This window comes from Topomyia yanbarensis, chromosome 3 (genome assembly GCF_030247195.1).
Source record: "Topomyia yanbarensis strain Yona2022 chromosome 3, ASM3024719v1, whole genome shotgun sequence".
Classification (NCBI taxonomy): Eukaryota; Metazoa; Arthropoda; class Insecta; order Diptera; family Culicidae; genus Topomyia; species Topomyia yanbarensis.
In genome coordinates, this window is record NC_080672.1 from 325,441,398 (window position 1) to 325,455,681 (window position 14,284).

At 38.3% G+C, this 14,284-nt stretch overlaps 1 protein-coding gene across 14 annotated transcripts in view; it reads left to right on the forward strand.

Moving 5' to 3' along the window:
• Nucleotides 1-14,284, forward strand: part of LOC131693637 (uncharacterized) — a 168,966-nt gene that overhangs the window by 120,242 nt on the left and 34,440 nt on the right. For all 14 annotated transcript variants that reach the window (XM_058981615.1, XM_058981613.1, XM_058981607.1 and 11 more), the window contains one exon: nt 5,817-6,063. In XM_058981615.1, the coding sequence (XP_058837598.1) occupies nt 5,817-6,063 (247 nt within the window). The remainder of the gene's footprint in view (nt 1-5,816; nt 6,064-14,284) is intronic.

The following is a 14,284-nucleotide window of genomic DNA, read 5'->3' on the forward strand; positions in this document are numbered from 1 at the left end:
TTCTTTTAATTTATTGTGTTCATTTCAGTTCATTTTGTTAATTTCATCTATTTTATTCGTTTAATTCTTTGGATTCATTCTGATCAGTATATTCATTTCACGCTTATTTTAATCACTGTTTCCAGTTCATATATTTTTTTTTTCAAATTCCTCATTTTAAAAAATTTACTAATTCTTTAAGTAATTTATTTTAATCATTTCATCTAAATTAAGACATTTGAGTTAATTCTGTTAAGACAGATGTCTTCCGTTTAATTCCACTATAATAATCAGCATCTGCCTTAACAGGATTAATTGGAACATTGGTCCCTCAAAAAGTTTTGAATCTTGTAAAAAAACTATATTAATAATTTGAGATAATTTAATTTATACACATCAAAAAATATGAATTTTATCGTTGACGAAATTGAAAGCATGACAGTATTTAACAAGCCGTAATTCACGAAATGATGAAATATAACCGTGCTCCGTTTAATTTTGCATTAAATATATACATTACATGCACAATGACATAAAATTACACTTACTGCCATTCAGAACAAACGCCATATGTGGAGTAAAATTACATGATTTACAAAATTCAAAGTCATGTAATTAAATTCAAACGTAAAACTAAAGTCATTTTTGATGCTCGTATATATCAGGGTCAGAAGACGTAAATGTACACGATTTTTTCTAGGTGTGTACTATTAATTTTCCAGCTTTCAAATATTATATAAGGGAACCCGTGGCTATACGGACCTACCTACGCAAATCGCCATTTTAGTTGGATAGATGTAAAAGAATTTATCGGTCAAAGTTTCTAATTGTTAGTTTGGAACCTCAGCTACATTTTGGTACCATAGAATTGTACCACTACATGACAGTACTAGGCAACGATTTGCAAAACTCTATGTTCTTCCATCCATTTACAATGTAGGGGTAATTCGGACTCCCTACGGGGCAATTTTTTTGCAATGGAATTGACGAATTTCGCGCTAAATCGTATTAAGATTTGGCAGCACCCTCTCAGATTTTAATGAAACTTTCTATACATGAAGACTTTGTTACAAAAAGCCACTTTGCATACTTAGTTTTTTTTTCCGAAAATGATTTAAACTGTCTTTTGAAAAGGGTCAAACTTTTATTTCAAATGGCTATAGTCTAAAAATGACAAATCCTACAAAAAACATGGTGTCTTTGTCGAACAACTTTATTCAAAAAAATTCGGCATCTGTAATACTTCGGGATATGAAAGAATGGACTTTCCCTTTCATTTGAAAGTAAAATTAAAATATTCTGTCGGGGGGTCGAGAACAACTTTTTATTTGAAAGTTTTTTGATTGAAAACTTAAGTTTTTAATGAAATTAATTCGCATTTTTGCTACTAATTGATACTATAGACATTCAAAAAATACCAAAAGTGAGCATCTGATGAACAATCCCAATGTCTACAACTTCGTAGAATGCTATAAATCGATATAAAATCACCCGAGAAAGTTATTAAAATTTTATCAGATTTTAGGTGTGCGCGGGGCCCATGGATTAAGAAGTCGATTAACAAGGTCTGGTACCATAGAATTGTACCACTACATGACAGTACTAGGCAACGATTTGCAAAACTATGTTCTTCCATCCATTTACAATGTAGGGGTAATTCGGACTCCCTACGGGGCAATTTTTTTGCAATGGAATTGACGAATTTCGCGCTAAATCGTATTAAGATTTGGCAGCACCCTCTCAGATTTTAATGAAACTTTCTATACATGAAGACTTTGTTACAAAAAGCCACTTTGCATACTTAGTTTTTTTTCCGAAAATGATTTAAACTGTCTTTTGAAAAGGGTCAAACTTTTATTTCAAATGGCTATAGTCTAAAAATGACAAATCCTACAAAAAACATGGTGTCTTTGTCGAACAACTTTATTCAAAAAAATTCGGCATCTGTAATACTTCGGGATATGAAAGAATGGACTTTCCCTTTCATTTGAAAGTAAAATTAAAATATTCTGTCGGGGGGTCGAGAACAACTTTTTATTTGAAAGTTTTTTGATTGAAAACTTAAGTTTTTAATGAAATTAATTCGCATTTTTGCTACTAATTGATACTATAGACATTCAAAAAATACCAAAAGTGAGCATCTGATGAACAATCCCAATGTCTACAACTTCGTAGAATGCTATAAATCGATATAAAATCACCCGAGAAAGTTATTAAAATTTTATCAGATTTTAGGTGTGCGCGGGGCCCATGGATTAAGAAGTCGATTAACAAGGTCTTACAAAAATGTTGGGTTTAAATGAACAGTAAATTCAGATAAATTTCAATGTGCACAAAGTCCCATTCTCAGCAGAAAAAATATATTTTCAGATTTCTCCGGGTCTTGGGCGAAAATGACACTTTATGAACAAGGTGGCGTGGAAAGGTGTTGACCAAATTTATTCGATAATCTTACATCTTGCTGATTAATGTAGTAACGAATTTTATCATGCCTTTTTCATTTCTTTTCTCGCTCTAGGGGATAGCTAATGTAAACTAGAATGACCCTTCTTCCTGATCCTATCCTGCCTGGTAAAATACAATTGGCTTAAATTCAAAGCTCTATATTTGAATGAACTAAAGTAGACAGTTCGAGTAATTGTAATAAACGACGGATTTTATTGCAATGTTGGGTTGAGAATCCTGTTTGTCTTTATCAACATTAAAAGAAAGATGATTGGAAAAGAAAAAAAGCTCTTCGAGTTTTGGATCCAAGTTTGTTATCTTTTGGGGTAAATTCATTTCATCAGAATTTATAGATGCAGATTTTTTCTTGCCCTCAAATTTTATTTCCAAGTCGAATCTTAGAAAAAAAGAATAAAACCAAGTTTCGTAATTTCCTTTAAGAAGAAATTCCGGAGTCGTTACTCGTTGAACACGGATCATAACAGAAAACGAACAAGAAAATATCAGGCTGGACCATACATTCAGTAAATTCTCAAAGTAATACAAGTCTGTTTATTGAAGATTTCCCTCATAATATGGGATAAGAGCAAAGACAACATATCAAAAAGACAGAGTTGCCAGTTCAGTTCAGAATCTGAAGACATTAACAGCAACACGTCTTTCGGGTAAAGGTGATACTTTCTATATCTACTTTTATATTGAGATCGCTATCTTCGTGCAATAGACAAAACGGTTTATTTCTCATTTACTATTGCGATTTCTGTTCAATGTACAGCGATTCCCAAAAGTTAACTAACTTGAACATAAATCTCATCGAATTATTTTTCTATCCTTCATTAAACTGTCAATCAGGATTCTCAATCGAAATCACATCAAATGACTGAATATCTAATCGAGTTTGATCAAATATAAAGTTAGAATTTATGCCAAATATATCCCACAAGATGCTAACGAGCAAAGAGGTTGATTCAAGATTACATCAAGCATACTCTAGAATAAGTGAAGAAAAAAAAGAAGAAACAAATATATCTGTGACAGAAAAAACTGTTTCATTCTGCTGCATTACCCAGCATCTTTCAAAAGAGTCTTAATTTCGTTCAAATTTTATCTACTCTTCTCTATATTTCCATGCTTCTAAAATATCATTGGTGTGCATAAAACGGTGGAATCTGGAATTATGCTTTTTACGGTTAAAGATTGGACTTTGCCAGCATTCAGGTTCTTCTGAGCAGAGTTAAAAATAATCGAAGCTCTTTTTTGACGGCTGAAAATGAACCTGATGCGACTCGCGGTGAATAGAAAAAATATTCATTCAAATATCCATGTTATTTATTCAGTTGAATATCGTACAATATATTCATTTCACTAATTATATAGGAAAATGTTTTCAAATGCCGGAAAAGTATATGAAATAACAATCATCATCGCTTACATTGTGCCAGGGCATACTTTGATACGTTTGATTCGTTGCTGCACGGCCGCTTCGTGTAATAATCGGAGACGAATGAAAATCTGCATGGATGAATGGGCGGTTTATTCGTTTGACGTTTTCAGCTGCGTCACTGAATATTGAAAATGAATGCGGCTGAATTTGATCAATTTTCATTCAATGAATTTGAATATTTTTAACTCTGCTTCTGAGAACACTGTTAAAATAAGGAAATTCATTTTCTTACAAATAAAAATGTTTTTGGAATAAAGCTTCTTAACCAATAAGCCCCGTGCGAATCTAGAAACGTTGATAAAAATTTATAGCTTTCTCTGGCGATTTTAGATCGCGATGTAATTTTCTAAAAAGTTGTGCACAATGAAATTGTCCATCAGATTCTCACTTTTGGTAATATTTGAATGTCCAAAGTACTACCTAGGGGCAAAAATGTGAACCAGTTTCATTGAAAACCCAAAAAACAGCACATGTTTTCAAACAAAAAACCTTTAAAATAACAAGTTGTTCTGGAACCCCCGACAGAATATTTTAATTTTACTTTCAAATGAAAGGGAAAAGCCCATTCTATCACATGTTGAAGTTTTAGCGATGCCGATTTTTTTTCGAAAATTGTTCTAAAAAACACACCGTGAAAAATGTTGCTCGACTGATACGATCTTCCTAATTATACCAAATTATGCCACCCTTATGACATAATATGGTTTTGTCGGCTCACAATTTCTGCGTTAACAATTTCAAAATCATTTAAATGTCCGACACATGACAAAAAATGGCATAAACAATTTAATAAGTCGAATCTAAAAGGCTCAAGCATTACAAAAATGGAATGATTTTGTTTAAATTCGTTGCATTTTTGTATGTATTCATTCTGTCATCTCCATGATTTCAGTTTCAGAATTCTGATAAGCCCTATACATATGATTTAAAGCCTCATAAAATAGTACCGCGTATCGAAACAGGTTATGTTAAATAATTCGCACGCTAAATAGTTAATGGCATTACTGGTATTCCAATTAATCAAAACAGTGACGATTACAGTGTGACGATATAATCAAAATGTCACTCTACCTTGACAACCATTGCAAAAAGTGACAACATACCAACCAGCAGAACGCTTTTCATTACGTATTTCATTAGGAATTCAAAGGGGACCTTTCTATACTGGGATCGATTTTCCCATTCTGAAACGGGAACGTATAGCAATAACATTTCACACCCGTACCGTAGGACCATAATAAATTGGTAATCGTGCCGATGCCAGTGTCCTCGCCAACATTCCACCGTTGTTCGTACTGTGTGTGATTTGAAGTGGGGGTTTTAAGTTAACCTCACAACCGCAGCACCAATTACGTCACAGCAGTAGGTGGTACGCTCTGCTCTTCTGGTCAGGTGTTCTGCTATACTGCCGAAATTCGCAGAGATGGCGTAAACTATATGGGAATGCTGCACCATTGCATCAGCAATGCTAGTTTGGTCAGTCACTTTTCCCCGAAGCAGAAAGTCGAGCGAAAAGGGTTTAACCTTTGCCCTTTTACTACACATCTACAGCACATTTGCGGTGATGTTTCTGCACTTGATCTCCACTATCGTAATACTCCTACACTGTTCGTTCTATTTTGTAGAGGATACGTTTCCGCTTTTCCAGTTAAAGCAGGAACTGATTCAAATAAAAGTTTGGAAAGTTATCCGTTCTTAAACTTTCCCACATAAGCTTTCACCATTTTCATTCCAGGTAATAGGGCTTTTCTGTTAGACCCTTCCGAATTTTTATGATAGCTTCCGGTAGACCTACTGAAATGTTCATTCAAAATTTAAAGATCCTGATGAAAAACAAATGAGAAGAATTTATTCATATATTGGGAATAAACTTGTATAACCAACTCTACATTTTTTGCTTAATTTTTTTTCTATCTTTACTTTAACGCATTGTCGCAACCCGCCACAGTGGACAGTCGACATCTGAAGGAGTCCATAGAACGGGCGGAGTTTTCCCTTAATCTCGAGCTGTGGTTTGGCGAACAGACGAACGGCAACATTCTAACGTTGGCTTCGACGCGGACTCTCCAGCTCAACTTTCACCCGGGCCGGGGTCTGCACTACCATCTGCCGGTGCTGTTCGACTACTTCCATCTGGCGGCGGTCAGCGTGGGCATCCATGCCAGTTTGGTGGCGCTCCATCAACCCTACATCAAGTAAGTGGCGGAACGGCGTCGATTGAGTAGTTTTTTGTCGATGGATTATTTCCGAGTTTGTTGTTTGTAGTTTATTGAGTGCGAGGAAATTAGTGTTTTGTAGTCATCATTTTATCGTTTGCATAGTTTTTCAGTCGTGGAAGTAACAACCGCTGAGCACATTTGCCCTTTGGGGAATATGTGGTCACCAACATCATGACATAGATGAGTCTTAATAATTAAATTAAGTTATTAAATTAGTTTACATCTAGAATAGAGTGGGTTCAAGCAGGGCCGGCGGAACGCGTGGGTAGTATGAGTAGTACTACCCACTCGAAAATTATCGAGGGAGGGAATTACCCACTCGAAAGTTTGGAACAAACCAAAACCTGAGTTTAACCATGAAAGTGTCTCGCACACAAAATGCATGCGTATGAAATCCTGGATGTGAAACAATTTACCTTTTTTGTTCAGATACAAATTTCTTTTATTTACAATTTAAATTTATTGAAAATATGGGATAATAATGAGGAATTGTTGAAATTTGAATTTATTTTTCATATTTATATTAAGGAGAATACGTTTTGACATATCTACATCTTAAAACAAGTAGTTCAGATCGATATACAAAAAATATTAACGCAATTTTATTCAGACTAAAGCATGTAGTAAGAAATATTTTTAATGACTAGATATACAATTTATCATTTTTAAATTTTTATTTGATTAAAAATTGAAGCAAAGAAAAACACTAGTAGGCTGTTTATAAAAACGACAAAAGACATACACAAGAAGGATTAATTCCCACATCAGCAGCAAAGACCGTATCAGGGAAAGTGAAGAGAGGCTGAACAGGGAAAAAAGAAAAATAAATATCCAGCTTTTTCGCAAACAGAACATCACTGCCGGAACATGATGAACAGGATCACCGACTGGCCTCCTTGGATCCACTAGGAACAGTTGGGATCATATTTCCAGGTAGCTGTTAGCATGTTAATAAAAAGAGAAGAGAAAACTAAATTTGAATATCTAACGCGCTTAAAAATATGTAAACCGATCGAGAACAGTCACTTGACTGGAACGAGGCAGAAGAGATGCATTTAACGAAGATCGGGCGCTAGAAAACTAGTTGCACGACCAGACAACATGACCCCAATACGCCGGAGATTCGCATTCAACATACAATGATTGGACATGTCTCGACCTGGACCCGAAGGAAGTCACGACCTTCGTCTACCCCTTTAAACCAAGGTTTGTTAATACCTTTTGGGATTCCTAAACTTCCCTACAAAATTTGCCAAGTTTTGAGCGTGCTCTGACTAGAAATCCTGAAAAACTCGTTGAAGCTAGGCGACAGTTCATAAATATTACAGTGTCTGCGTTCTCTTTACCCGGAGTGGAGCAATGTGAAAGAACTCAAACTAATACTTATATTTGGTAGGTAGTCTGGTACGATTGTTCAGACAAAGCACTCAGGAACTCCCTATTTCCCCAGGAAAAACAAGAAGTGTTTTCCATGCTTCATCAAACGGAGAGCCTCCTTGGAACTGTACCGATGCAGTTGATAGGTTAATATAAAACCATAAGTTTTGTGGGGAGAAAGTTTGCAGCACAGTATCTTTTCTGATCGCCCTCGCCGTTACTGTCATAATAATTAGTATAGAAGCTATGCATAGCTCTCATCATCTGATGAACGTTACGGTGATATGCGCACTACAATGTTTAGCGCGAGCATCTTTGCTGTCAGATAAATTTGTGTGTATAAAGAACAATCATTACGTTTATATACAGAATTATATTTCATCGCGAAACGTCTATCGTTTGAATGTGAATCTACTAGGAATGCAGTTCGCCTAAAAAGGATTCTTAGATCCGTTTATTCCGATAAAAGGTCGAATCGTGTACACAACGTAGGGCCTAGTTAATCCGTCGACGAAACGGTGCCAATAACCGCGTTTTTCAGCTTCATCAAATTTTTCATTTGCGTTTCTAACGCATATATTCGTAAAAATTCGGGCGATCCGACATCCAGAAAGTACCTGCAAGACTTTTGCGCTTACAATTCTGTGCACTCTCTGCCCACCACGGAGTAGGAGACCGTCCACGGTTGTTCGCGCCGAATATATTTGTTTCGTCTGACCTTTAATCGCATGTAGACCATCAAGCCTGTCAAAACGTTGCACAGTTCCACTGAAGGAATTTCTTGTTTTGATTCTATTGTTTCAGATATAGTGAACGCGTAGTATATCGTGGAAATTGAAGTCTTTTAGAACCAGCTGAGGTGCGATGTATATGGAAACAATATCAATATCCTTTGATTCGGACTTGAAAAGCGACAACTTTAGTGCCTGGTACCGAACAATGGCTAATCCGATTGAAATGATAGCACGTTTTGATCCTCAGAACGCTCCTACATAGAGTATTCTCGGCCCTGGCGAATTATGTTAAAATTGTGGAAGATCTACATCGGAAGTTTACTAGGTTTTACATAATGCAAATGCATTGTATAAAACCTAGGAAAATAAAAGGACTGACGTACTTACGTCGGTTTTGTAACAGCACCCAACGAAGGACATTCTCAAGCCTTTACGAGGAAACTTAGGAGAGGGAATATTCTTTCGAATATTTATAGGCACATTAGAAGATGTTCCCACAAGGGGGACAGGGACGAATTACCACAGAGTTAAAGTCTCGTAAAAAAACTATCCATCTGTCCCACAATGGGATTATCAGAATCTTGCCGTGGCAGGTGGCGCAGCCCTTTTTAGCATTTCCTCTCGGAGCGTTCCTCAAACGAATGCTTCCGTTTTCCCCATATAATTTATATGTGGGATATGCCGACAGTTCAGGAGTCTCTTCACAGAAGCAAAACTTTTCATAATTCTCTACGCATTTTACACACCGTGCCTTGATTCTACGCGGCACAAAAAGGCAAATAGATAGACCAGGCTGAACGCAATTGCTTGCATACTGACTGACAGAGGCGACTGGAAGGAACCAACCCCATATTTCGTAATTGAAACTCGGAGACTACACCATTAATCTCTACTTCACGGGCAGGCACGTAGACAAAATACTCCTTCGAACACGCCCGACTGTTTTTAGATAAATCACGTGATATATCGATGATGATCCAGGGGCCGGTTGTATTAAATGGGTATGTTTTGTATTGAAAAGGATTTTTTTTGCCTTTAAAGCCCATTAAGCCTGGAAGGATGTTGGTCGACGGAGCTACCTTCCCATTAGTCCACACCAGGTATTACATTTATCACTCATTGAGTAAATAAGTTCGAATAATTTGCCACTGCGACAATAAAAATTCATATTTTCACTCGAAAAGTGATTGGCACTCACATAACGTTTCTATCGTAATTCTTTGTAGCATTTCTTAGAAATGAAGTGCATATTTTGACACTTTTATTGATTTCCAAGAAAATAACATATTAAAACCTACTCCGGTGAGAAGGAAAAAATAGATAAATTTTATCAGGAAAATTATTCTCACGCTATTTGTGGAGACGGAGAATTTTGCGACTCATCATATCTCGCAAAAGTAGTACATCGGATAAGCTTCTTCTCCCGTGAGTGAGTGAGAATTTCAATGCCTGGTCCACACTATCATGCAGGCTGTAGTACCCGCCAAAGAAGGTTCTATCGCAGGGAATGAAAATTTAAAAGAAAAGAGTAAGTGGGACTTATAGTAGTGACCTGTAGTGCCCCCAAGAGGTTGATCTATCGTGACCCCAAGTGTATGTTTCATGTTGATGTCCGTATTTTTTCAAAAACAAAAATATCGAAAAACCAACACAATACTCGTGCTCAATATTATTTTTTGCGTAAGAAAAAACTCACTTGACTTTTTTCACTTTGATTAAATGTACTGTACTGAGGACGAAAAACAATGCGTTTTCGCAGAACAACACGCGAAAACAAAAATGATGCCATAACTATTACAGCTGATCCACTAATTCACGCAACACGGGCAACCTCTGAAATAACATAGCAAAAATAATGCCCTATACCTATTGTACCACCATAACTATTTGTAGCCCAGGTATTTCTATTTTTTAATTTCTTTATTTCACATGTCCCAAAATGGTAGCTTAACTGGGCCGAGGTTCTGTGATATATTAACAATAAACATCGCATTAGAGAACAGGATAGAGAAACTGATCAAGTCCTTCAATAATGCTTGGAGAGCAAATTTGCTTGCTTGCAAAACCGTGTTGCCAAAAATTTGGAAGATTTGAAATGTTTTTGTAATGAAAATGTTTCGCAGGTACTAGCTAGTAATAGAATTACTTATCCGATTGTTGGAGATACTGGGATTAAAAAAATAGAACTAGATATCAAAAGAATCTTTAGACTTGTCTGGTCATTGTGATTAAACCAGTCGAGTCGTTTCAATCGAGAGTCGATGCGAAAAAAGATATAAAAAATTAAATTCAAAGACGAACAAAATTTGTACCTTTAGAAACAGTAAAGATCGCTCGATTATTGTAGAGTGTGCAGCAGGGAATAACAGACATACATACACACAAATGCAGTGGGAACCCAATAAATGGAGCAAAAAAGCCACACATATGGACTAGGCGCGGCAAATCCCTTCGCCAAAAGTCGTTTAACGAGGTCATCACCTCGGCAAAGCCAAGCAATGCAACAACAGCACGACTAGGAAAATAAGCAGCCGCAGCTTCAACAACAGGAGCAACATCAAAAAACAGGAGAGTAGCGCCTAGCTGAAAATACCAAGCTTGTCGAGTGTATTAGTAGCTAAGAACCTGGTGGACGAACTGCACTACTTTTTCGACAAAAGGATTAATCTTCACAAGGACATCAAGACATCGGTTCTGAAGATACAAGCAAACCTCGGGTTAGCCGTCAGGAGTTAACCAAAAAGGAGTTGGCGATGGCCAAAAATTCCTTGGAAATAAGGCAAACAGTGGCACCTCCGAAAGTCAGGGAAGCTTATGAAGCAAAAGACAAAACTCAGGAAACGAAAACTGTGCCCTTCCCTACGCCGAAGAGGCCAAGAGCTTCATCAGGTCATGTGAGACCAGAGAGTTCCAATCAATACAAGGAGGCTCCCAGCCACGTGGTACGAGTAGCGATAGCATAGGTCCGAAAAGCGAAAGCTCTTCAAGGGACGAAACAATGGTGAAGCACTCCAAGTCAAAGCTGACTAGTACGAGAAGTTACTGCGAGTATAAACCTGGTACTCAAGACTCAGACATTAAAAAAAATCAGACGCACCAACACCGGCTAGATGATCCTGAAAAAAGGATCCGAAGTCACTCTCTCAGAAGTCTGTCTCTCTCAGCAACCGGAAGTGTGCTTCAAGTGTCAAGAGTTCAGCCACCTGGCTAGAAACTGCAGTGGATCTGACAGGAGTAAATTATGCAGAAGGTGCGGTGAAGAAGGCCAAATGGCAAAAGACCGAGATGTTTGGTTTGGCAATAACCACGTTACAGGAATTCCACGATGCCCGGCCTTCAAACAGGCGACTGTCACCGAGTCACAGAGGATGTAATGCAAATCAACCACTGTAACGTAGTAGAATACGGCAGCCGCTTCACCAACTCAAGGAGGAGTCTTCTACTGGAGGCGTGATCGTAGATGTTGTAAACGAATGTACTGCCATCACCTACCGCCGGAAAGGTGCGAGGAATACACCTTCTGTGACCACCATGCGATATTATGTAGACTATCGTAAGCAATAGACAGTCGGAAGCGCATGTGACCCGATCAAACGAAGCGTTGAGGTTCAGTCTGGTGAACTCGGCGATTGCTGACCTACGTGCATGTTGCTACCGAGCCCGCAGAGAGCTGACAACGTCACTGAAAGAGCAGCTCTAAGACCAGGTGTAAGGCGGCAAGAGCCGCACTAAGAAGGAACTCAAGCTCAGTAAGAAAGCCTGCCTAGAGGAGCTTAACCGTAACGCCAATTCAAATCCATGGGGCGACGCCTATAGACTTGCCGTGGCTAAGATAAGAGAAGCAGCTCTACTACCGGATAGGTACCTGGAGAGGATGAAAGTGAGCACAGAAGCGCTATTTCCACAGCATGAGCCGACGACCTGGCCTCTCACGCCGTACGGATTTCAGCATGACTACGAAAAAAAAGCGCGGGTAATCAACGAGGAGCTGATAGTGGTGACAAAAGCCTTCCGAACCAAGAAGGCCCCGGTACCAGACGGTATCGCAAACGTGGCTCTGAAAACAGCAACCATAACGAACTCGAACATGTTCAGGACCGAGTTGCAAAAGTGTATCGAAGGTGGTAATTTCCCGGCAGCTGGCTTAACAGTATTACAACAAACACGGAGGGAGAGAATTGCCTAGCCTGTAATCAGCTCGGCCTCCGGAAAAGTAGATCCACTGTGGACGCCACACGAGCGGTCGTGGAAACTATGAAAGCTGCACAGAAGAGAAAAGAAACCCGTTACTGCGGAGTGATTCCACAGGACTTAACGAACGTCTTCAACAGCGCTAGTTTGGTTGCAATCGCCGATTCGCTGCACAGACTGAGAGTTTCCGAATAGCTCTGTAGGATTCTGAGGAACTACTTTCAGAACCGGCAACTGATCTACGAAACTGATGCCGAAAAAAAGTGTAACAGTTACAGCGGTCGTCTCGCAAGGTTCCACACTCAGTCCAACTCTATGGAATGCTATGTACGACGGAATACTGAAGCTTAGCCTCTCCAGGGGCATGAAGATTGTAAATTTTGCGGACGACATGGTGCTCCTAGTGATCGACGAATCACTAGGGGAGGTCAAAGTTCTCGCCACGGAGGCGATAGATGCTGCGGAAGCCTGTATACGCAAAAAAAACCTGGCGTTAGCTCACAACAAAACCGAAATGATGCTGATAAGCAACCAGAAAGCAGTACAGCAGGCGAGAATTTCGGTTGGAAAGTGTATCATCGGCTCAAAGCAGGAAGTAAAGTAAAGTAAAAGTTTCATCGTGATTCTCAAAGCTGAAAACACTTGGCTGAGAGCGGCACATTTAAGTGCAATCTGTTCCATATAGCTAAGACCAACACGGAGTGCATTCCTCAATACATGCATACGGTTGCGGTGTTCAAATACAGCGTGCATATCCCTGCCTGCTGCTGCTGTTATTTCCAACCCGGCGCTAGTTGGTAGTATGATGTATTTATTTTCTCAATTAATCAAAAAATCTCTGAAATAATCGAGAATTCCTTGATTTAATCGTTTATCTTCGTCGAAAAAACTTTTGCAGTATATTTGGATCATGGAGAAGCTACCAATAAAAAGTTTTCCTAACAAGAACTTTTGACATATTTCTGTAATTTTTTTGAATAGGATTCTAAATACCATTTCAATTTTTACTCGTAACAAAAATTTTCCGAAATATAGCAGTTTTCGAGATAATTTAAATTTTATTTTAACAAGACAATTATTTTGTTTTATTATGACTTTTTCATAAGTTGTTCGCGTTTTCCATCAAGAACAATAGCTTTTCCAAGAGGCTTATAGAATTTCCTGTAATTTTTCCTTTGACATCAAGGCGATATTGTACACCATTTGAAAGCTACATGAAAACAACCAAAATATTATTCTACTATATAGTTAAGTCATCGCACCCTGTGCCAACTAGACGGATGCTCCAGCACCGGCACCCGTTCTCAGCAGACGGTAGATTCGATCGACAGGAAACTGGAAACCGGCACGAAACGAGCGGAATAGCGGGTTTCCCTTCAACTTTCCTCTCTGCCGCATCCAGACGTGACGAGCGTATGTGTGGTGTAGCCAGCACGAATGTAACCGCACTCGCATACGACTCCCGCTTTTGTACTCGGTTCAGTTTAAGTTAGTAGCCAAACGGTCTGGTCATCCAATGAAATCAATTTACTACCGTCATCAAAAAGCTTCGGACAAAAACTGTTCAAGATATGCGGCTCGGTGCATGTAATTATCGGGAACCAATCAGGAATGTACATCAGACAGATAATTTCGAATCGGGTTTTCCCGTCGGATATAAAAATAATAATTTGGTGAGGCAAAAGATTTTCAAATTTAATTCTTGGTTAACGGTTTGATAGCTCTGATAAGACCTAATTTGTTTTCTAAAGAATCTGTTCTCTGGGTGAGATTTTTTTGGTACAATTGGCCCCCGTTACTAGCACGAAGCTGTTGAAATATTGAAATGTCTTCGTCCATCGAACAAGGTTGACCAATAGAAACCAACAAAATCACAATTTTTTTTGTTCAAGATT